Source organism: Mytilus californianus, unplaced genomic scaffold, assembly GCF_021869535.1.
Source record: "Mytilus californianus isolate M0D057914Y unplaced genomic scaffold, xbMytCali1.0.p SCAF_1, whole genome shotgun sequence".
Classification (NCBI taxonomy): Eukaryota; Metazoa; Mollusca; class Bivalvia; order Mytilida; family Mytilidae; genus Mytilus; species Mytilus californianus.
In genome coordinates, this window is record NW_026262581.1 from 76,322,575 (window position 1) to 76,349,042 (window position 26,468).

A 26,468-nucleotide genomic window follows, 5' to 3' on the forward strand; every position below is an offset into this window, starting at 1 on the left:
TGGATATATCTGTACAAAAATCAGGCTGTTAGTTTTCTTGTTTGAATTATTATACATTTGTCATTTCAGGGCCTTTTTGCTATGTGGTATGGCTTTTGATGAAGGCAGTATGGTGATCTATAGTTGCTAACCTTTTATGTCATTTGGTTTCTGGTGGGAAGTTGTCTTGTTGGCAATCATACCATATCTTCTAATATTTATATCACACTAGTAAAATTTGGCAGGAAGATGTCACCTTATAAATGAATCCACTTAGTATTTTAACACTGGCCATAGATGTACTAATGAATGGTTACAAGTGCAGATCAGACTGACCTACTTTTTTGGGCTCTTACATTCCTCTTGATGCATCATTCACAAACTAATGTGGTTGTATACTTATATTGAGTAAGATAATTGAAAAAAACTATTCTTGGTGGAGAGCTGTTACCCCCCCCCCCCTGCTAAGCCTTTCAACAATTTCCCCTGAATTTATTTCACACCAGGGTCATTTTCACTAGTCTTTTAATCTTTACTTTGATTCATAGTCTCACAGCAAAAAGTTCTAACAAAATTTAAGCTCATTTCTAAACTGGACATCACAGTGCATGTTAATATCAAATTATGAACACCTAAAGAATGTCCCAAACAGCAATTTTTAGATATTTGGGTAAATTTTTAGTATTTACCCTAAATTTGAAAAAAAAAGACATTGTAAACCAAAACCAAAATTATGTTGGAAGTAAAGTATGTATTATCTTTAAGTTGTATTTATTTAATATCAACTAATTTACTTCTCCTGTTTTAGTGGGTAACAAGATTGTATGCGGAAAACATTGACTGCATAACTATACCAGCCTTTATCAGTTTTACAACTATAAACCAAAATAATGTGATATAAATCATTTGCAATATATGAACCATTTAACACAAAATTGTCATCAGCTTCTTCTCATAATTTTTTAACAAGTTTTATTTTTCAGTACTGACCAGATAAAATTAATATTTGTACATCAGTAGTCTATTATTGACATAATTTTGTAATCAATACCTCTTGCTCTTACAATGTGTCATTATCAGTATTGGTACACAGAGAACAATAGCTATTGTATTTATTCAATGAGATAGTATACTTTGCAAAAGTTTAAAACTCCAACTGTTTTGGGGGAAAAGTGTGAGTGCCTTCGCAATAAAAAAAAACATTTTTGTAAGCATTGTCTTTCAATGCAAAATTTGACATGTGAAATTTCAAATTTTGTATAAAAACCTCAAACAGTAGTAACATGTAGTGCTGAATAAGTTTTTCTTATTTTTAAAGAATTATGTAAAATTGTAAACACTATTTTACGTATATTAAATTTTCAGCAGGATTTTACAACTTTTAGATTTTGACCCTGTGAGTAATACAAATACAGGGGTAATTGTCCCTATTCTTTTTATCCATGTAAGTAATTTAATATCTTACAAATGAATTTGAATGATAAGTTTGGAAACTTTATCAATGTTTATATAAGTCTTAGAGCTGTGATATATGGGTCTTTTGCAGATGGGTGGAATTCATAGAAGTCATTGGTAGCTAAATAAAAGCGATGTATGTGTCAATATGCTTTTGAAAATATGCTGTTGAGGCACAAGTGGACATTTATGCAGCAGGTATTCCAATTGTCTTGAGAGAATAAGTTTAGATTAATTATCAATCACCCCCTTTTCCCTGCTCATTAGATTTTCACCACATGAATAATTAACTATATATACAAGTCTATGTGTCTATGGATTTAATAAATAAAAAATAACAATAAGACCAGATAAGTAAATTCAAAGATTCTCATCCTGTATTCATTTATACCTCAACCTGCATAATTTTATCTTAATTTTGAAATGTTACATTATTGTTCATTTGAATCAGGGGAAAAAAAAACCCATTTATATGGTCACTAATGATCAGCAGTTTTACTGACACCTTTTCTACACTGCAGTATGTTGGAATATTTGTGAAGTTAAAATAAAAAGACCTTAAATCAGAGTTTTTTTATACATATTTTTAAATTAAGATAGTGGAAACTGAAGAATAGGTGCCCGCTAACATTTTTACATTTTATTCTTAACAAAGATCAGAATCAACGACAAGGAAAAATGAAAATAAGACTCTTGTGAACAATTTTGGCCCCTAGAATTAAAAAAAAAAGTTAAATGGGTCTTGTGAAAATATGCCACTTTACAGTATCCGATTTCTGAAAACTGTAGAGCATATTTAATGACATTGGTTAACATTTAATTGAATGTGTTACTTCATTGAATTTATCTTCACTATACATTCTCAAATAAAGATTAAAAGCTACATTTTAAGTTTTTTCAAAGTGAAAAGGAGCACAAAATTATTTTTGCTTACAATAAAAAAAATCCTTGTCAGCCTTTTTTTCTATCTTTGAATGAGAATCTTGGAATCAACTATGTATGGCTTAACACATGCATCATAAAAACATTCATCACTTTCATTCACAACACATTGATTAAAATGTAGCAGAGTTCAGTATAAAAAGTCGTGTTTCCTCCTTCTTTATCCAGCGAAGTAGTTTATTTATTGCTCCAATTGCAGTATGCTTTGTTATCAATGGCCCAAACACTGCATATAATTCAAACTGTTGCGTCACCTGAAAAATAAAGGGTTATCAATGGTCAAATTATGACATAGGGTAGCTGTCTGTTTCTTGGTTTTCATTAAGAAATAATGGCCACTTAACCTCTGTATTGTGTCTTGTATGATATATGAGATATTATAATTATGTATCAGACTGGGGAAGCACTCTAAATATTTATCATAGTTCTTTCAATTTTTTAAAAGAGGTTTGGCTTTACAGCTTTAGAAGAGCATTAAAAAGGCATCTGAAAATGTAAAGAACTGCTTCCTGTGGCCATGTTTTATATCTAACTGGTACAGGATGAAAATTTTCATCGATGAGCTTCTTTAATTTATCCTTGTCAAGCTCAGACAGGCTAAAAAGTTTCAAAGACCATTAAAATTGTTCCAATAGTAATATTAGAAACCTATGCTAAATAATCGCTGGTATGTGCTTTCATTTGCATCAAATGTAGAGTCCCCAAATCCTTGTTCCAATAAAGTTTGAATGAAAGTTTCCGCTTCTGAGAAAAAGGAACTTGAAAATTGACCAATGAATCAATCATAATTTGAGAAGTAAAATGGAATCAGGAATTTGTTAATACTTTTTAATATTTTTATATAACTGTAAAAAATAATTCAAAAGTACAGCCATTACAAATTACTATTCATCTTGTTTTACCCCAATTGCCTTATATAACTCTATCTAGAATAACAGTTGCCGTTTTGGTCTTCTTTTTTTTTAGCATTTCTGGAATCATTTTAAAACTAGGCAACATCAAGTTGATCTACATGTATATGGTTCAAATTGTTCAAAGTGGATTAAGACATTTTCTTAATAAAATATATAGCAATAGTTCAAACTCAATGACATGCCCTATCATCTTTGTGTTATTAAAGATCCATTTTGTTTGATAATTACTTTGGGGAATTTTAATATATGCTCATTGTAGAAAGCTTTGCAATTCCAGCATTCTTTTCCTGTCATTAGTATTTTGCAGCTACGTGTATCTTGTGACATTTTCACCACTTTTTCATGTTTAAAAATAAATAAAACAAGAATGTGTCCATAGTACACGGATGCCCCACTTGCACTATCAATTTCTATGTTCAGTGGCCCTTAAAATTGGGATCAAAACTCTAATTTGGCATTAAAATTAGAAAGATCATATCATAGGGAACATGTGTACTCAGTTTCAAGTTGATTGGACTTCAACTTCATCAAAAACTACCTTGACCAAAAACTTTAACCTGAAGCGGGACAGACGGACGGACGGACAAACGAATGAACCATTGAGAGGACGCACAGACCGAAAAACATAATGCCCCTCTACTATGGTAGGTGGGGCATAAAAATGCACATGTTGTCATGCTGGGTCTTTCCCCACTTGTAAAACTACAGGTGTTAAGTCTTCCCTATGACTACTTACCCAGCCTAACAATGTCTCATGTTTGCCAACATGATAAAGAATTTTCAGCGGTCTAACAGATGTATGTATCCTATTGTGTAAGTATAGGTATAAACCAAACAATCTTTCTTGTTCCTCATCAGATAGGTAGGGAGCCTCTAGTTCAGGACTTGTATACTGTGCCATGCTGCGAGACTTGTATAAGAAATGTCTTAAATCTGATATTCCACATTGCTGACAACTATAACTTGTCTTCATAAGGGAATCGCTGATAGCTTGTAAACCATTGTATTTAATTAGTCTCTGAAATATAATATTCATTAACTGCAATAAGTTTTCATAAGCACTTTCTTAAACTTTCCTCAATATATATCAACCATGAGTTTTCCTTGATTGCCGTCCAATTCATTTTTCAACTGTATACTGTTACAAGATTATTTTAGCACAATTTTGATTAAAACCAGCAACTCTTTTTACAAAAAATCTGACGATTTAAATTAATCGTAAGTTAAAACTGAAATATTCATAACTCGTAAGATATTTTGTGAAAAGAGCCCCTGAACCAGACTAACAACCAGTTATTTTTTTTATTTATTTCTGTAACATAAAGAATGCTACAAATTCTGATGACTTTTAATTAGAGGTTGAAATTTAAAAATACACCAACTAATGAGTTATTACATTTGAATCAACTAAAACAGTATAAAGGTTTTTATGGGTTTTTTTCTGCATAACCAAAATGCAACTATGTATTGTCTTTTAGATAATAATTATAGGTTTCAAAATGAGTGAGAATTAGTTACGCCTTGATTTTCGTTTTATTTAACTTATAATAATAAATGAGCCTTAGACCTCAATGAATATAATTTTTTCCAGGTAAATGAATCCACATATTTACCTCATCAAAAAACAGTACATGTGTAATTGTATATAATTTACCATGTGAGATGAACTTTAATATTTATTTACCAGTTAAATTGATTTCCATATATCTTACCTCCTGTATTTTCTTTTTACATTCTGATAATATGAAGAAAGACTCTCTATCAACAGATAACAACAGCATACAAGTTTGGCAACTTTCATCTAAATATGATATGTGTGCTTGAAGAAAACCACTGAAATAAACCAAACAACATTTTACTGACACAAGAAAATAACTACATGTGCATGTATAGCTTATGAAAATACTGATAATGTTTTATTGAAATTTGTAGTTCAAATATTTTAGAAATTATGTTAAAAATAAGGAATGTACCTCAATCATCATTCTCATGCTTAGCTCAAATTCCTTTCCTGGTTTTGGCTATACTTTTGGTCTTTTTTTGGTTTATAAGATCTTCAATTTTTAAAATAAAAGGAAGAATGTGTCTGAGGACAAGAATGCCCCCCCCCCCCCCCCCCCCACTCGAGGATGGGTGAGAGTGTTGGAAAGGCAAAATTCTCTTAATACTAGTACTTCTTCTAAAAACATTAAATTTATATGCTATTGCAACCAATTAAGTCCAGAAACATTACAAAGTAAAACCAAAGGAATCCCCATTTTAGATGGCTTTACTAGGAAACTCATTACAAGAGATTTCTGTTTTACTCACCTTGCATCAAATTTTGGCAGACATATAGGTGTCCAAGACTCAGCAGCTTTGAAAGACTCGGATGCATTCACGAGGTTAATGATTAAATGGAGATCCATTGGATGTAAGAAATATTTTTTCATTCGTACCAGTGTCACTAACTGATTGTTTGCTAAAATAATTGCAAATACTAAGTCCTAAAATCAGACAAAAAGAAATAATTAGATGAAAGTACAATGAAATATATACAATGTAAACATTTTGCAGTCAAGGGTGTAACTTAAATAAGTTGTTAGAGAAAAATAACATACATTTGTTATTGTGGACTAAAAAATCAAAAAACTGTGATAACATATGTATGTTACATGTTTCAAAGGGGCAATATACATCCTTTACTTTGTTAAATTGTATACAAGTTCTATTGATATTATCATTGTCTTTGTGTATACTACACTTGAGAAAGATATAACAGTTCAAAGTTTGTCAATTATGCATAGTACACCTATGTTATTACAGAAAATATATGCCTGTAATAAGTAAAGGGTGTTATTACAGCTTCTCTACATCTCTTAAATGCCTTTGCTCAGGCATATATTATATCACAATGTATTTTAATTATTTGTAAGAAATAATGATCAGAGCATGTAATGAAGTTCTGCGCAAGATTCCAAGTAATTCCCAAGTGTCTCATATAAGTTATATGCCTGTAATAACTAAGCTTTGTTATTACAGCTTAGTTTATCCCTTAAAAGCCTTGTCTCATTGATTTACCATGGTTGATCAAAAATGTATTAACTGAATTGGAAAATTAGTTATCAAGGTTATGTATTAAGTTTCAAGAATTCCCAAGTGCCCACTAAAAATAAAAATATTTATGATATATTTGACTAATAACAAACATATGTTACTACAGATTAAGAAAAAAAGAGTAGACAACTCATGAAAGTATCTGTAATAACACATGTATGTTATTTTTCTCTAATAACGTATTGAAGTTACACCCTTGACTGTTTTGTAGTGTATTAATTTGAGAAAATATTGGTCTAGCATTTCTTAAGACATACATCAACAATTGTGAATAGTTTTCTTTTAAAGCACTGCACATGTCTGATAATCAAGTAATCTCTTTTTAAATCTCTTTGTCATTGTTTTAATTATTTTCTGTTTTACTCATTAATAAGAAAATTACTGCAATATATATGTAGGACTCAAAGCGATAGGGACGCTGAAGTGCGATGGTCACGCTAAAGTGCAATGGTCTGTTTCGCTGATGTGCGAAGGTCTATATTATCCGTAAATGAAAGATCTTCCTTTTTGATTTTCTGCATGTGAACATAGTTCTGCGTTTACATTTCATCTTTACTTCGTTCCTCTCATGAGTTCCTCGTGTACCGGGATATTATAATATGGTGAGTCTGTCTGCGGACCCATATTTATTAAGAGAATGCCATGCTCCATCGTACGTAAAAAAGAACCTTTTGTTGATTTCGAAAAAAAATCTGCTACAGAAGGTTAACTGTCTCCTCTCTACTAGTTAATTTTCTAACTTTCTCATAGTATAAACAGTTTATAAGCCCCTAGTTAACTTAAATACCGTAAAACTGATTCTCACAAACAAGTTGACCTCTACAACAACATGAAAAGCATTTAAAATACAGATTATGAAGTCTATCGCACTTCAACTTTACCACAATCGCATTTCAACGTTACCACAATCACACTTCAACGTTATCACAATCGCATTTTGGCGTCGCTATCAATAAGATAGCGTCACAATGCCACTATAGCACTTCAGCGTGATCAAGAACACACTTCAGTGTCAAATCATCGCACATCAGCGTGACCTTCATGGTTCGAGGTTCAGAGTCCTACATTTATGCAATTTATATTATATAGTTGTACAATGAAATTATGAAACTGATCTTTTGAATGCGTGAATTATTATTGTACTCTTGTCAGAAAATTAAAAAAACTTTTGCGCATTAAAAAGGATGGTAAAGGTAATGCACTTTTTATTTCAGTTATTGTGCACACAACTTGTTCACCATGTTTCGTGCAAATCTGTGGAAAAGAAATGTTCAAGTGTTTTTTTTTATTTTTCATTCAGCAGGTCAATTTATTCCCCCCCCCTTTTTCCCTTTACAACCCCAATAAACCATGGTGCCTTTGTACAAAAGTATCTACTTTATGATGTCTTCTCACTTACTTTCATCATTTGTGTTCTTAATATGCTTTATTGTAAACAGGTAAATAACCCTAACTTTGACCTTAATGGACTAATGCCCAAGAGAAAATGTAAATTCATTGAATTTGAAATAGAATTTCATTATTCCATAAATAATTTAATATAAAATCATGAGATCGATTACAATAAACTTGACTAATTACATGAATATGTGGAAGAATAAGTTTTACAGATGGTTATGAAAAATAACACATAAATACTCACTTGATTTATGTGGCAATATGTTTAAATCTTAAAAATAGTCAAATGTGGAAAATCAATCCCTGTTTGTATACATGTACACTATCAAACTTTTAAAATCTAATGAATACATACACGACACACATAGATTCTTACCTTCACTCTTGCATGTTGAATTATACTTTGAGCAATGCTTTCTCTAACGGGACTATCTAATGGCAGACATCGTACTGCCTGAAGTTTAAAACTAGGGTCATGGTCCATTAAATTCAATAAATTGTCAATAAATTTTTCGGATCCACTTAACATTCTCCGCAAATCATAATTTCTTCTCTGTTTGAAGATTTTTTGTAATGAAGTAAAAGTAAGTACACTAAGAATTTGATTATATATATATGATAGTTGTAGTACAAGCTGTTGCACTGATTCCAATCCTTTTGATACGGCAACAAGATAAATATGTTCTCGAACTAAGAACACAAACTTATGATCTCCAGCAACAATGCTACGCATTGAGTCTTTAGCTGCAGACACAAATGATATCAAAGCTTGTAGAACGCCCATAATTGTCACCAGTTTATCTTCCTGACCATGCCTGTATAAAGAAAACTTTCAAAATGAATTCAAAGGTGAAGATAAAAATGATATTGCACAAATTAAATACATAAGATGAATACACAGAATGAAATTATATGAAAAGGTGCTAGATCATTGTTAAAATTCTCACCTACTAAATTTTCAGAATTTTCCAAATACTTCACAAACATTTCACTTGCAGACAATAAAGAATTGTTAAGTCATTGTTTTGAACTTTTTTAAATGGGAAGTACTGAATAGCCACATAGAATAGAACAGTCTGCACTGTTAGCCACTAGTCCAATGCCTCAGACTAGTAAAATTTTAATCCAACTAGTAAGTATTTGCTATACTTTTTTAAGACACATATGAAAAATGTTGGAATTTTGGTCTACAGACTAGTATTTGGAAAAGATTTTGGTGCAGACTGAACAGAATAGAATAGAATGAATAGATCTCGATTGACAGCAAGTAAAATGTCTGAACACATTAAACACTACAGAAAATACCTCAAAAGATGCTATCAGGTTAAAGCGTAGGTTAAAATCTTGATGAGATTCAACATATTTACATTCAGTCCTACAAGATCAGGTTTCAGGTAATCAAAATATATAACTGCTTCAGTCTAAAACTGATTTACCACATGTCCCAATTACATCACAATCTTTTTGTTGTACTTGATATAATATTCACACTGTTGACATTCCAGAACCAGACAAAAACTCTTTCACTAAATGTTGATTTTTGTATGTCATTTACATGTTTTATGTTTATTTTTACCCTTTATACTAATTAATGTTTATCTCGACAACATTGCTCTGCTTATTGTACAGAAGTGGATTTTATGTCCAACAAAGTCACAAATGTTGTTAAATAATGCCATCTAAAATGTCACTAAAATTGATAGAATCATAATGATTTGTATAAAATGTTCATTGCCATATGCATCAAGGGTTCTCACTAACGATTTTTGAAGGTCATGGCGAGTCCAGCAGTGTGAAAATGAAATTTTATTGCTATAAACATGATATAATTTATAATTTTTGTTTCCAGGACAAAAAAGAGCAAGGAAATGACATTAAATTTGGATTATTTTTAAACTTTTGTCATAAAATGATGATATATGTGCTCAGTTGATAAAACATTTCATGATCTTGATGCCTCTTTGGACTCACGAGTTTCGGAAATGATGAGTCCTGAGAGATTTTTATGACTCAAAAGACTCATGGACTTGCCTTAGTGAGAACCCTGTGCATTATAACTTATTTTCGTACAGTTAACCCCATTATATAATGGTTCTCGAAACACAATTTTCATAAATGACTACTGAAAATATTTTCATATACACTGTATATCAAATAAGTGCCTTTTGAACATTATCAGGGCATACCACACTTCAGAATTTTAGGGAAAAGTTAGTAGCCAAACTGGGAGAAGTGAAGACCTACAATGTAACTATGAGACAGCTGTTTATACAACAAACTTGGCAGCATTACACTTCCTTGCTATTTCCATCAACCTTCTTCATTACAAATGTTAAGGTTTTTTTCCTTGTCTTGTATTCTGACTGAATTGACAAAGGAGTTAAAAAAATATTATATTGAACAAATTTTGCTTAGCAAAAGACTTAAATCAATTAATAAAACCAAATTCATGGAACCCCACCACATCTGGATATAAGAAGTGCATGCAAGTACAAGGGTATAAATGTATATAATTTCTTGATTAAATTTCTTTCATTGCCATGATCATATCATGAAGACATGTTTACACATTAAATAAATTGTGAATTCATGTACACTCCTATTCCAGGTTTTTTGTTATGATATAAAAATTTCATGTGTCTCTCTCTAAATTACCAGAATGTCAATAGTAACAGGGCCCCATGTGGTCATGTCTACATTCTGAGTACATGTTTGCAAGATTTCTTCTTTTATAAACAGAAATATTCAATTTAAAGAAAGTTCAAACAGTCAAGCATTCATATTTTTACAACAGATATTTGACATGTTTCATAGATTGCAATAAAATAAGCCTGAATTTTCAACTTGGAGGAACTAGGTCACACTCAATGTTAAGGTAGAACGATCACACATGAGCACACAAGCATTCTTTGACATGAGACAAGGAGAGTATTTACACTGTAATAAATCAATTAGGGAGATTTTAATCAAAATACAATGAGGTAATATAATCACTTGGTTGAATATTGGAATTGTGTTCATTCCTATCAACACATTTTCAATAAAATGCTTCGCTGGGGCGCAGCTTGATACGATCGCAGAGGTCGTACCCTGAACAGTTGGGGCAAGTATGGACACAACATTCAAGCTTGATACAGCACTGAATTTGGATTGTAATTAAATGTTTGACACAGCATAGGTTTCTGACACAGAATGAAAGTGGTCTAAGAACTTAAAAATTTTTAATTTACCTATTCAAACCATATCATTATTATTTGCTTTTATATATAAATCAGAAATAACCAATTTAAAATGGAAAATTATAAAGAAAAAAAAGGAAAAAAAAAATCCCTCCTCAAATTTTTTGAACCCCCTTATGATTCACCACCCCCAAACTCAATCCCAGCCTTCCCTTTGTGGTATGGTACCTTGCAGTACAATTTCAGAGAGATCCATACACTTGAACATAAGTTATTGTCTGGAAACTAGAAAAATGCTTGTTTTTTTGCCCCAAATTCCTAAACGTTTAGGGCAATTACCCCAAAACTCGAACCCAGCTTTCCCTTTGTGATATGGAACCTTGCAGTACAATTTCATAAAGATCCATAAACTTACACACAAGTTATTGTCCTGAAACTAGAAAAATGCTTGTTTTTTTGCCCGTTTATGGCCCCTAATTCCTAAAATTTTGAGGGAATTACCCCCAAAATCAACCCCAGCCTTCACTTTGTGGTATGGTACCTTGCAGTACAATTTCAGAGAGATCCATACACTTGAACACAAATTATTGTCTGGAAACTAGAAAAATGCTTATTTTTGGCCCCTTCTTCCTAAGCTTTTTGGTCAATTACCCCCAAACTCAATTCCAGCTTTCCCTTTGTGATATGGAACCTTGTAGTACAATTTCATAAAGATCCATACTCTTACACACAAATTATTGTCATGAAACTAGAAAAATGCTTATTTTTTGCCCCTTTTTGGCCCCTAATTCCTAAAATTTGGAGGCAATTACCCCCAAAATCAATCCCAGCATTCCCTTTGTGATATGGAACCTTGTGGTACAATGTCAGAGAGATCCATACACTAACACACAAGTTATTGTCATGAAACTAGAAAAATGCTTGTTTTTTGCCCCTTTTTGGCCCCTAATTCCTAAAATTTGGAGGCAATTACCCCCAAAATCAATCCCTGCATTCCCTTTGTGATATAGAACCTTGTGGTACAATGTCAGAGAGATCCATACACTTACACACAAGTTATGTCTGGAAGTTACAAAAATGCTTATTTTTGGCCCTTAATACCTTAACTGTTGGTACCATAACCCCCAAAATCAAGCCCCACCTTCTTTTTGTGGTATTGAACCTTATGGTAAAATTTCATTGAGATCCATTCACTTAAACTAAAGTTAGAGTGCGAAAACTAATGTGTCTTCGGACGACAACGACAACGTCATACCAATATACGACCACAAAAAATCTAGGGCAACACAAACTTCTTTTATATGCCTTTGTAAAGGGAAATTGAGAATCAAAGGGACATAACTATTTCCCTTCCCCTGGTGTGGTGATTCCTACATGTTGAAATGGATAATGCTTATTTTAAACTCAATCATTTGGACTGAAAATAGATATAACTAAAGAATTTCTTGAAATTAATGAGTTACATGTAATAGATAAATAAAAATCTTCAGAATTTATAGCATATCTATAAAATATCTTTTACCGTGAGTAAATAGGCTTTCCAGAACTACTTAGTATAAAAATATGCTTCTTTTCCTGTTGCCACTGTGACCCCTTTCCGTACTCATCTTCCTCAATTTCTTCGACAGGGGCAGATAACTCTTTCAGAACCACATCATTCAAAGCTGCAGATAAATCTTTTGGAATCTAATAAGAAAAAGTATGATATGTTTATTTAACCATATACATGTAGCTACATTTTGTACATGTATGTGTATAATAATATTCATCTGAATTTGAAAAAAAAAAAAATTGTTAAATTCAAAAACAAACATTCAAGGAAAATATTTGCACACAACTGTATTGGATTAAACCACATCATTTTTATTTTTTTTTACAATAACTTTTTCCACAAAAATATCATGATCATTTAAATATTCAGTTTATTTTTTGTATTAGAACATGATAACAATATTGTACCTATTTTAAGCTTGGCCTTTATAAAACTCGGATTTACTGTCTAACACACATACATGTATTATTTTAATAGCCTAGCTTTCGTACGCATTGCCAATTTTCAAAGGAATTTCATTGGTTTGGTAAGTCTGTTCAATTAAGTGAACACAAATATTCAAATAACATTAAATGAACAGACTTAAGAATGAACAATATTACCAAATTGCATTGCATAGTCCCTTTCAGGTAATTTTGGCAATGTTTTTTTTTTATAAATAGTGTAGGCGCTTCAAGTTCAAACCGTTTTTATATATATTTAAAAACATTGGGAAAATCAGCATGTTCAGTTACAAGGTAAAGTGGATAGTGCTTAATTGAGTGCTTTTGATAACATAGCAAAAGTGGTACAAGATTTAAGCTAGGATTAGAGGGCTTAAGTTACTTTTGCTTGATAACCTCATTGCATGCTCTGATCATTATTTCTTACAATAAATTAAAACACATTGTGATATATGTCTGAGAAATGGCTTTGAAGAGATGTAGAAAAGCTGTAATAACACCCTTTACTTATTACAGGCATATATTTTCTGTAATAACATAGGTGTACTAGACATGATTGGCAAACTATGAACTGTTATATCTTTCTAAAGTTTAGTATACATAAAGACAATAATAATACCAATAGAACTAATATACAATTTAACATAGTAAAGGATGGATATTGCCTCTTTGAAACATGTAACATTTATATGTTATAGTTTTTTTATATTTAAGCCCACAATAGCAACATGTATGCTATTTTTCTCTAATAACTTATTTAAGTTACACCCTTGACTCTATATAGGATAGAGAAAATTTGTATAAAAAATAAATGGGGAATGTGTCCTTTGGACACAGATGATGCCCCCGCTTGTCTATCATATAAAGTTATAAAGGGACATAACTGAAGAACGGTAAAAGTGACGCTACCAAAATTTGTACTTGATCTGAGTGTTGTGGTAATAACAATTGTGTATAAGTCTCATAACATTTGGTTGAGGCTAAATTAAGTAAGAGAACAGAAAAGAAAAATTCAGCAATTTTTCTATTTGTAAAAGGAATAACTCTAGAACAATAAGAGTGACACCCCAAAAAAACAAATTTGATCTGTATTTTGTGGTAATAAGCATTATGTATAAGTTTAATAGCATTTGGTTGAGGCAAACTTAAGTTAGAGAACGGAAATGAAAAATTCAGCAATTTTTCCATTTGTAAAGGGGCATAACTCTAGAACAAAAAAAGTGACACCCATCAAATTCAAACTTGATCTGTATTTTGTGGTAATAAGCATTGTGTACAAGTTTCATAACATTTGGTTGAGGCTAATATAAGTTAGAGAACTTGAAAAAAAAAATTCAGCAATTTTTCCGTTTGTAAAGGGGCATAGCTCAAGAACGGTTTAAATGACACCACCAAAATTCAAACTTTATCTGTATTTAGTGGTAATTAGCATTGTGTATAAGTTTCATAGCATTTGGTTGAGGCAAACTTAAGTTAGAGAACGGAAACAAAAATTCAGCAATTTTTCCATTTGTCATTTGTAACGGGGCATAACTCTAGAACAATAGAAGTGACACCCCTAAAATTCAAACTTGATCTGTATTTTGTGGTAATAAGCATTGTGTAAAAGTTTCATAACATTTGATTGAGTCAATTTAAAGTTAGAGAATGGAAACCAACTTTGAGATGTACGTACGGACGGACAAGGGTAAACCTTAATGCCCCCTCCGCTACGGCATGGGCATAATAAAGAATACAGGAAATGATGACCCAAGACCCCCTTCCGCTAACCCCATAATTTGTACCATAACTCAAAAGCCCTCTTAAACCTACAAGTCCTAAAGTCAGAAGTATGTAGACAGATCATGAGTAGGTATTTCAATACTAGGACAAATTATAATTGAGTTATCTTTCTTGTATTCGGGTGTGATCCTACTCTTCGGAAGAGTATACACCGTAGAATCACATTCAATTAATGGCCGAGGCTTGTTATTCTTTATTAAAAGTGAGGGCAGGCAAAGACAAAATACGTCTAAATTTAACATTTTTAACAGAATTCAAGTAAAACAATATGTTTGAATCAGTTCATTACGGTTTTTGTCTTTCTGTCAATCACGATTTTATCATGAAACTACTGAAAATGTGTGGTATGAACAATCTCATATGAAATGACGAAATGCAGACTGACCGATTCTATTTGTATGAATCAATTTTGATAATCATTAATGACCCATTGGATAAGCAGATTACTTGTAACAACAAATTATGACACATGTTGTATCCATTGATTGGCTTGGGGTCGTAAACTTGTCATTAACTTGTAACAAGGTAAAATTTTGCACAATTTTTTTTTTTTGCTTTTACAAATTTTAGTGATGAAATTGATCAGAAATACTTTCATCATTTTGACAATCGCTTCGTAAATGGCGAAAATGACGAGCACTAGTAGTATAATATAAGACTATGGACAACTTATCTTGCTACAAGAATTATGAAAAAGTTCATAATAAATTACAATATACATACATGTATTAAAATTGCTCTTTAGACAATTCCAACTGTACTTGCAGTTGCAGTATTTCTTTATTAATTTATATTATATATTTTAATATAGAGTTATCTTACTTGTGCAATAAGTTTGCCATATTGTTACACAAGAAACTTGCATTAGTATAGAAGAAATAAAAATTGTAGTTCTGAAGTTAAAATGTGATAGATTCATGTAAAAATATAATGAATGATACATATCCCTAAATAATAGCCATTTTATCACGGATAATTATCAGATAACTAATAACTTTCAGACACTATATAAATAGAGCGTCACTATCAATCCATCATTCTGCCTCTGAAGAAGGTCCATGAAGAACCTGAACCGGTCAAGCTTATAATGAAGCATCATGAGGCGCTGGTAATTAAGTGTTTTTTTTGGCATTACCTATACTTTTCAATAGCCATTTAATAATTTTTGTCTGTTTTGGACAATATACATTGATTATTTCATTACATTACAACTTTTTTTCCTGGTTTTAACTACATTTCCGTTTTTTTTTTGGCATTCAAGGTACCCGTATTTCACATCCCTGAGTGATGCAAAAGGTAACCACCTGAGTACGAGGGTAGGAAAGGGTACCCCTCATGACAAATGGCGGTAAAATTTTTTTTTAAAATAATGTGAATGATAAATATCTTACTGCATTTGACGTTTACAGGAGCTACAGAATGAGATTTGACGAATGATAAAAAAATTATGCTCATTTGACTCTATTGGTAGTGAAAAAGGGACGTTTGATGATAAAGTGCTTTCCTACCCTCAAGTATCATGATTACAATTTCACTTTTCTTATGATTCCAACATCAAAATGGATACAGATGTAATATCTACTGCAGTAGATTTTGGATTACAAAAGTTTTCATTTACTGAAATCAAAATTAACTAGAGAAAAGTTGTAGAAAGCTTTTTGTCAGGCAAAGACGTATTTTTCTGTTCTCCAACTGGAATTGGTAAATCACTAAATTTTGAAATAGCACCTTTTGTATTTAAATATTTCGCAAAATTTTCTAGAACACATTTTCTACAAGCAGTATCTGCATGTGTCTCTTCTGTAATATTTATTTCCAGATATTTTTCAATTAGAATACAGTATTCAGATTTGATGCTGCCATGAAATAATTTTCTTCTGTGTTCACTTTATTCAATTCTGTTTCCACAACTTACACAAAGAGTTTTTTTAGTTGTTGGAGTATATTTTATAAATCTAAAAATCTTTTTTGGAGTAGAACATTCTGCCATTAGAAACACAAGAAACTCTGACAATGATGCATACATGTGATGGACTGTGAAACTCAGATCAGGAGATTGGGAAATTTTGGTCAGGAGATTAGGACTGAGATCAGGAGGTTTTATATTGACATAAACTAAGTCGTAAATGTAACCATGTGATGTAAAAATTGTCTTTTAAAGTGTTTTTTTCTTCAACTTTCCATCCGAATGTAATGTTTTTAGTATCCTTGTACATGTAACTTTTTTTTATCTTTATTCAATCTAACATTCTTCTTTTTATGGAACATTCTTTAATTTATATATTTTTCATCTTTAATCTTTATTCCATAGAACATTAACTGCACATAGATCATTCTTTCTTTTTTTTTTTTTATCATTCATAGATCATTCTTTCAAGCTATATATAAATTTTAATTTAAGCCTTAAAAAGAAAGTATAGAACCCTCAAATAGTTTTCAAATTATTATTTTTCAAAATGTCTTAAGACTTTTTAAATCATTTAATTACCATTGTTTTATGATAATTTGTTCAATTTATATTTTATTTATATTCTTTAAACAATTTACATTACTAAAGGAAAATAACTTAAAATAGCATAAATCAAGGGAAGTAACCCAAAATTCATTTCAATTATTTTTAAATACACACAGTTTTTATTACACAACGGCAGTTAGCCTGAGGTAAAAATTGTTGATTACCAGTATGTTTGACACCCAAGCTGGCAAGTGAAGCCATATAATTATGTATGTTAATTGATTTACAGGTAAAATTTAACTTCAGGTAATGTCAGTTACACCGGATATGTTAAAAATGTTTGGCTGAAAATTTTCATTCATGAAATATTTCATAGTGGGTCTCATTGGGGTCTAAGCTTGACCCGGGATTGCCGATTTTTTGTAAGCGTGACACGTGAAAATGGGAAATGAAGTCTAGCGGGACACGGGAAATTACAAAAAAATTAGAATTGCTTACGTACATAGTGTAAGGGGGATACGGGAATCTGACAAAACAGTAAGCGGGATCCGGGATCAGAACCCCCAATGAGACCCCCTTCATACACTGGATTTTTTTTCTCTTCAACTGGGTCCGGGAAGAGACCCTGAAAACGGGATAATTGTACTCCCATCGGGAGATTCACATGTATGATGCTGTGATGTTTGATCATATGTATAAGTTCAGTGACCTTATCTTTCTAGTTAGTTATAAAATGAAAATAAACAGTATTTGAAAAATCCTGGAATATCAAGTTTCACTTTTCTACTGTTATCTGGAATTCTTATCAATAAATGTCAATCTTAATTACTCTAAGATTAAGAGTTTGGTCAAGCCTCAGACAAACTTTACAAAGTCCCTTCCTCTGCAGATGTCACTATAATGGTAATCTCTTAGTTATACATTGTAGCAGTGAAATTGTTAAAGGGGCAACATTGAAAAAAAATAATAAGGAAGGGACATGTAGCAAGTCTAAGTCTGGGGGTAAAAATCTTAAAATCGTTCTGGACTTTATGGACTTGGAACCAACAGAGATTACATGTAGTTCTGACCATTTTAGTAGGCATTTATAAACATGTACATTTTTTAGACCTGTGGCTGTGCACAAATACGAATATTTCCTGACATGTGATAATGACCTCATTGTGATCTTCACTTGATTCTTCGCCAGTGGATGTGTCATTGTGTTCTGAAGAACTGTGTTCGTCCTGAGACCCAGAACGAACAATGGCGTGAATGACACCACTTGGATGGCTGTCATAATCTTCGTTGACCAGATCGTCGTAATTTATTTCCTCAAAGGTATCTGCTGCTACAAGAACTGCGTTCTTTATTTCTTCTGGTGCAGGTTCTACAAAATCGTCTTGGTCAGAAGCAGAAGCGGAGTCTGGATTTCGCACTGAAGGGGGCACCTGTTCCGCCTCTTTGCCCTCTGACTCGTCCATAGCCAGGGTTCATTATTGGAGATCACCGAAAATGACTTCCGGTTAAAATATTTTTGATGTTGCATGCTTTCTATAACACAGTTTCCAGTGTTTTCATAATATCTAATTTGTCATTTAAATTCGTGCGGATAGTTTATTGGTACAGTCATATCTAGCCTCAATCTATTTTTTAAAAGAATGGCATATCATTATTTTAAAATATGAGGGAAACAAATATTAGCTACACAAAAAGCTTGTCTGACTTCGGCAGTTGCATGACGTTATAGCAAAAGCATTGGTTCCTATATGACAGACTTAGAAGACTACAGTTAAGGTTGGCTTAGAGTAGAGTGTGGGCTAGACAGTGACTGTAATTAACATTTAATAATTAATCATCAAATCAATTTAAAACAATATTTCATTTAAAAATTCCCGAATTTTTATTTATGAAAATAAAAATATTTTGATATAAACATCTACAAAACATCTAAAAATTTATCATGTTTTTGAATAAAAAAAAGGGGTGCGAACGTGTAGGGTGCGAACGGACCTAGGGGGCGAACGTGTGGGGTGCGAACGTGTAGGGTGCGAACGTGTGTTGGGCGCGAACGGACCCGATACCGTGACTGTCTATTGGTATGCAAATTTAATACAATATATGAAATCATGTTAGATATGTCACAACAGTGCCAACCGGGATAACCATGTCTGAAATTCTAAGTTACTTTGAACATATTGTTAAACTATATTTATTGTTTCCAACAAGGATTTGTATAGTAAGTTTTACTATACAAATCCTTGTTTCCAATAAAAAGACTGCTACAAATTTTGGATCATGATTTTTTTCTGTCTGTATGTCTGTCTGTTTTAAAACACGAGTTGTTTCGAATATTGACAAGCTGACAATTGTTGGAAACAATAAAAATAGTTTTACAATATGTTCCTACATGTACATGTACTTATGCTGAGACTACTAGTCTCAGACTTATGCAATACTTATTAATCTTGAACACATCGGGGGTCGTATTGCTTATCATTTATAAACATTTCCGATATAATTTGTGTGTTTTGTCCTCGTCTCAATCAGATTTTGACTTATGATTATTAATTTTGTTGGTTCCACCCTTTTCTTGTCTTCTCATCTGCAGGTATAGGTTTGTACAGTGTTATATAACAATTACGAATCACATATGAGACGACAAACAACATTTCAACAACAAACTGAAAATATTAAAAAAATGGAAGAAAATAGCAAAAGGAAAAAAATAATGCACGTGCTGTCGACTTGTCGTGCTAAGCATACCCCAACTCGTAATTTAAAGTATTGGAAAACGGATAGTAGCTGTCCAACAGATCCAACAGGCGCAAACACGTTAATACGCATCACTTTTAAGATGCTGACCAAATTTAGAATACTTCTATTGAGTACTATTCAGTGAAAAAATGTTATGAAAAACTTCAAGTTCATCAACATATTGAAAAATTTAAAGCATCTGGAAACAGGAAGTTGGTGTCCGACATATTCAAATAGACTCATAGTGCTCATATGATACAACTCATCACTGTCAAGCTTATGACCTAATACAAAGTCATTCTGTAAAGTCTTACTTGAGAAAGTGTGACGAAAACTTAACTTTGATTCGGCAACATACTGAAAAAAAAATCAAAGTATCGGCAAACAGGAAATCCGTCTCCGACAAAAAAATCGGTCTCACACGTTAACACTTATCACTTGCCAACTGCTGACCAAATATAAAGTCATTCAGAATACCGAGAAAAGTGTGACGGAAATATTTATTGGACGAAGGGACGGATGTATAGTTGAACAGACTGACAAGGTGAATGCAATATAATAATATAGCCTTTTACGTTTACAGAAATAACACCAAATGCAAACTGATAGGTTTCAGGCAGAAACAATCATTTCCTCCGTTTACTTACAACTTACAACTGCCGTTAGCGCCATGTGTCGCATAGGGCGCGAATGGAAGCCTTCCATCTGAATCTGTCTGCTGCTTGTTGTTGTGCTTCTCCCCATGTCCTCCATCCAAATTCTGTTCTTTCCTTGTCTACCATTCGTCTCCAAGTTTCCTTTGGTCTTCCTACATTTCTCTTTCCTGGTGGTGTCCACGTCAAGGCGATTCGACAATCATTCCATGGGTCCATCCTCAGGATGTGACCTATCCAACTCCATCTCCTGGTCTTAATGGTGTTGGTGATGCTGCACATGTTGGCTCTTTGCAGCAGTTCTGTGTTGGAAATCATAGTTGGCCAAAATATCTTGAAGATTCTACGCAAGTTCCTGGTGTTAAAGGTGTTCAGTCTTTCTCCATCTCTCTTGCTTATCTTCCAACATTCTGCCCCATATAACAACACTGATATTACATTGCTTTTATAAATTTTCATTTTGGTGTTTCTACTGTATTGGTTTGATGTCCATATTTTTCCTCCGTTTATTAGACTGAAATACCAAAAATCGTAGTTGACGCACATTTTAACTTTCGAAACAAATAATGTGAAGTTTCTAAATTTGTGAATTTATCGCTACAATAAAGGGACATTATGCGAGATGAATTTGCTAATGTAAAACTTTGCACAACACTTTTATAACAAGCCTTCGTGTGTATGATTTTGAAAATCATATTGATTCCCACTGTATTGGAAATTATACTTTGATCTCTGGATATTCGTTTTTCGTGGTACCTGTATATGCATCACGAATTCGTGCTCTCTTCGTGCTAGTTCTCAACTATTTATATTTATATATACCGTTTACTCTATCAAATGATCAAATGACAAGCTATTCTTATTTTTTTGCAATAAAAATAACAGCCACGTACTTAGGATTAGGGGGGGGGGGGGGGTGGTAAAAAAATATATTGCCAGACAAAAGAAAGAAATCAATTACTACTAGTATTCTGAATAGTTCGTTAAAAACTGTTGATAAATAATCTGCTTTTCCGCAATAAAAATGTCATGAAAAAAAAAGAATAAACATACCCTCCCCTTTGATAAACACCTCGGGATGTGTTGTTGTACGACATGAAAAACCATAAAATATGCATTATCTATAACATACATACTAAAATTTAAAGAAGATTCATCAATTTAACTCACAGGCACTTGTCTCTGAATATCCCCCCTCCCTAGATACCTTAATATAACACGAGTTAAGTACCTTGTGTTATAATAAGGTATATAGGGGAAACAAATTCAGAGACAAGTGCCTCTGATTTAACTGTTAAAATATGAAACGTGTATAGTATCAGGTTAATAGTTTATGAGTACAAACTTATTTAAAATTTCTTCAATGCCTTTTTGTTTCTATTTGAGGAAGTGAAAATATTTTCACTAAAACTGAATCAGGAAATTGCGGTGGTGGGCGGACCACATATCATCTGTTAAATGAGCCATCAGTTCTGCTGTTAAAACTCTTCAACAGTCTAACATAAGTCAAGCATAAGATAGATTCGCCGTAATCCATAGATTACAACCGAGACAAGCTTAACATAATACGACTCACAGATATAGCAACAACGGACCGATACGATACGAAAGTTTTATTTTGATTCGGTTCACATAACAATACAAACATAAGCTCTTTAGAGCTTTTTACCGAATATAAGGTAACACAAACACAACATGCAGACAGGATATATAACAGCACAGTCATATCGAAATACATGCAAAGCACTTTTAAAATACATATCTAAAGCCAAAGCTGAAGCACAACTAAAAATTAAGCACAACTAAAATTAAGCACAAATAAAATATAGCACACATGCAAAAATTTAAGGCATAATAACATGTTAGAGCAACTTCTAAAATATGATAAAGCTTATCTACAAGCAGAACAACAACATTTTGAACCATTCCAAGACTGTATAAGGCTCTTAAATTGAGAAAAACTGTTTTCAGTCCTGAAATGGTCAGGTAGGCTGTTCCACAGAGTAGCAGCTACAAATTTAAAACTTTTCTTACCAAACTGTGTAGTTTTTACATGTGGTATATCCAGTATATTACTATATCTGAAAGAATATTTACAATCTTTTACATTTAATAAATCATGTAAACAGACAGGTGCTAATTTATTGACTATATTAAAAGTTTCAATTGCCATAGATCTTTGTCTTTTAATATGCAGTGAAGGCATCTTAGCCTTTTCAAGCAACTGTTGATATGAGCTTGAATGGTCTTCGTACACAAACCTTAGTGCTCTTTCTTGCACTTTTTCTAATTTTTTTGAATTTTTCTCGGTACAAAAATGCCATGCCAAAGGGCAGAAATTGAAGTTTGACAAAATAAATGTATGGAAAATAGTAAGCTTACTCAGCTTGTTCAGATAAGCTCCCAAACGTTTCAAAATATTTAGTTGTTGAGATGCCTTCCTGCATATGTTACCAATATGAATATCAAAATTTAGCTGATAATCTATGTCAATGCCAAGTAATTTGACAGTTGACTCACACGAAAGATCAGCACTTTGGATACGTATAGATGGATTTTTGTTATATGTCTTTTTCCCAACTGTTAAGACCTGAAATTTGTCGGGGTTTGCCTGCATTTTATTTATTTTGAACCACTCAATAAGTTTGAGTGATTCAGATTCCAAAGTAGAAATCAAAACATCATAATCAGGACTACAGTAAGATAAAGTATTGTCATCTGCATAATTATACAAAGTTCCATTTTTTATAAATAAGAATATATCATTGATAAAAACATTGAATAGTAGGGGGCCCAGGATAGAACCCTGGGGAACCCCCTTATGAATGTCAGCCCAACTGCTAAGAATACTATTTATTTTAATTTGTTGTTTCCTGTTTGTCAAATAAGATTTAAGTAGTGAAATAGAATGAACAGAGACACCATATGCTGATAATTTATCAAGCAGAATTTCATGTGGTAGGCAATCAAAAGCCTTTGAAAGGTCCATTAAAACAGCAGCTATATACTGGTTTTTATCTAATGCTGCACGCCAATCTTCTAGCAGTCGTAACAGTGTGGTCTGACACCCATGGCCACGTCTAAAAGCACACAGATAGGGATGAAAAATAATTTCAAAAAAATCACCAAGTTGAATTTCAAAAACCTTTTCATAAATAGAAAAAATTGGTAGAACGCTGACAGGCCTATAATTGGCTTTGTCAAGTTGGTTGTTTTTCTTGTGCAGTGGTGTTACTTGAGCCTGCTTGAGTCTATCAGGAAAAACTCCAGTTTCTACAGATAGATTTATAAGTGTTGTTAACTGTGGCACAATTATCGGTTTACAATGTTTCACTACTTTTGCCGGTATGCCATCTACTCCAGTAGCTTTTTTAATGTTAATTTTGTTAATAATTTTTGCTACTTTTTCTGTTGTTGTTTTCTGAAAATCAAATTTTGTGTTAGTGCAGTTTTGATCTTTTATTTGCAAGATACTGGCATGAGTTGGTGGGTCGTATATCACGTCACTACCAATCTTGTCTGCAACTGTCGAAAAAAATGTGTTAAAGTGTTCTGAAACATCTTTGGTGTTGTTTATGATTTTGCTGTTTTCACATAAAACAATTTGTTGTTCCCCTGAGTGACATTTTTTTGAGAAAAACGGCTTTATAGTTGTCCAAAAGTTACTGTTTTTTGGCCCACCTGAACAACGTTCTAAAAAATAATTTTTCATGGATACTTTTTTAAGTTTTGTAACAAGGTTTCGCTGTTTTCTATATTTTTCCCATGTTTTTGAATTTATATGCTTTGTAAATTGTGTGTACAGTATGTGTTTGCGATATACAGCTTTTCTAAGTTCACTATTCATGCACGGTAATGGTTGTTTTCTTGGTTGTCTTGTTTTGATCGGTGCATGTTTGTTTAGAATATTTGTGAATGTATCTTCAAATTCATTGTATGCCTGGTTTAACTGTTCAGACCGTGTCAACGAAGCTGTCTTAGGACTAGGACGTTTCTTAGGGTGGTCTTGGGACTTGTCTTAGTCCTAAGCCAGGTTAACGAAAGTCTCCAAAGATAAGATATGTCCTAAATTTGGTCCTAAAGTTAGGATATATACATAGGTATCTTGGGATGGTCTTAGGATAGTCCTAAATGTTACGATGTCCTAAGTCGAAATAAAAACAAAAAATATGGCCTTCATTCAGTATTTGAAGAATTTACTCCGTGTAGACACTATCCCATGTCTTCTCCTTAATATTATTCGACCCCACATTTGATATCTCGTTGAACAAAATTCCCTTGTGCTTATTTACTTTGGCAGGTCGAATTTATTAATAATTATAATTTCCCTATTTCAACAGGATAAATCATTTAGTCGAAAGACTAGTTTATAATAAGTTCCTGCATTATATACATATATTACAACATAAAGTATAAAATTCAATAATAAAAATAATAATATAAATATTAAGCTATAATACTGTTACTAGAATAATCAATTGTGTTACATTGTTTTAAATTTGGGGACAAATTGTTCCATGAAATACTTCCAGATATTAACAAGGAGCGTTTATAGAAATCAGTTTTAGTTTTTTGGAACAAAAAGCATATTTCATGTATATATACTTTGTCTGGTTGTTCTAGAACTAATCTGATGCACATATCTAAATACATTGAGATATTCCAGATTCTTTTGGTGAAGTGCTTTAATAGCTACAATTATTTTTCTATATACAAAATAATGTGAAATGGACAATCCATCGCTGCTCTCCAAAAAGTTTTTTGACGATGTCATATTATTACGCTGATTTAAAATAATTTCTGTTGCCCTTTTTAGCTCACCTTTCCAAAGGAAATGTGAGATTTTGCCATCACTTGGCGCCCGTCGTCGTCTGTCGTCGTCCGTCGTCCGTCGTCCGTCTGGTGTAAACTATTTCAAACATCTTCTCCTCTGAAACTACTGAACCAATTCCAACCAAACTTAAGCTGAATGATCCTTAGGGTATCTAGAATACAGTTTGGGGTTTTTTTTTCGTCAAAAAATATGGCCGCCATGGCTAAAAATAGAACATAGGGGTAAAATGCAGTTTTTTGCGGCTTATATCTCAAAAACTAAAGCATTTAGAGCATATCTGACATGTGGTAAACATGTTCATTAGGTGAAGTTCTATCAGCCCTGTAATTTTCAGATGAATCTAACAACCCATTGTTGGGTTGCTGCCACTAAATTAGTAATTTTAATGATATTTTGCAGTTTTTGGTTATTATCTTGAATATTATTATAGATAAAGATACACTATAAACAGCAAAAATGTTCAGCAAAGTAAGATCTACAAATAAGTTTACATGACCATAATTGTCAATTTACCCCCTAAGGAGTTGTTGCCCTTTAAGGACAATTTCAGTTTAGCATATCCTTACAGGATCAATGTTTTCACATGTATAGTGAAACAGTTGGCCGCATACAATACAGTCTATGGATATTTCTGGTTGTGCTGTCTGATTGCATATGGCATAATAGTTATGTATAATAGACGTGTTGACTGCACTTGTATCCTGACTGGGTGTTGGAACAACTTCAGTGCTTAGCTGACAAGTTACAAGGGGAAATTTGTGTACTTACTGAATATAGGACATTATTTAGGATGGTCTGAGGATGTAAAACAAAGCTATCTTAGGACAGTCCTAACTACGATTGTCCTAGGACCATCCTAACACATTTATTTAATTAATAAAAATATGAAGAGAATTAAATGAAATATATTTTAATGCATTTCAGTATTATTTCTATATAGATTCAAACCAGGTTGCCGTAATGAAACTTCTAGATATGTCCCTGTTTAGGACAATTTCGCCGGTTAGTTCGTATTTAAGACTTTGATCGATCGGTAAATATGTTGTTAAA

General features: G+C 32.5%; 1 protein-coding gene across 1 annotated transcript; it reads right to left on the reverse strand.

Annotated features, from left to right (window-relative positions):
• Nucleotides 1-1,737: 1,737 nt before the first annotated feature.
• LOC127707586 (vacuolar fusion protein MON1 homolog A-like) lies at nucleotides 1,738-18,708 on the reverse strand. Its single transcript, XM_052212187.1, has 7 exons — nucleotides 18,353-18,708; nucleotides 12,486-12,649; nucleotides 8,161-8,599; nucleotides 5,601-5,776; nucleotides 5,003-5,123; nucleotides 4,027-4,308; nucleotides 1,738-2,630 (listed from the first exon to the last, which is right to left on the reverse strand). Exons 1-7 carry the CDS (start codon nucleotides 18,656-18,658, stop codon nucleotides 2,490-2,492), a joined length of 1,629 nt encoding a protein of 542 aa, XP_052068147.1. The 5' UTR covers nucleotides 18,659-18,708; the 3' UTR covers nucleotides 1,738-2,489.
• Between the last annotated feature and the right edge of the window lie 7,760 nt (nucleotides 18,709-26,468).

What these genes read in the sequence shown, in the direction of transcription:
- LOC127707586 (XM_052212187.1), bottom strand. Translation starts at nt 18,658, where the DNA reads ATGGACGAGTCAGAGGGCAAAGAGGCGGAACAGGTGCCCCCTTCAGTG. An exon ending in CTGCCAAAATTTGATGCAAG is followed by an intron (nt 5,124 to 5,600) that starts GTGAGTAAAACA and finishes GGTTTATTTCAG; the next exon opens with TGGTTTTCTTCAAGCACACA. An exon ending in GTAAAAAGAAAATACAGGAG is followed by an intron (nt 4,309 to 5,002) that starts GTAAGATATATG and finishes ATTATATTTCAG; the next exon opens with AGACTAATTAAATACAATGG.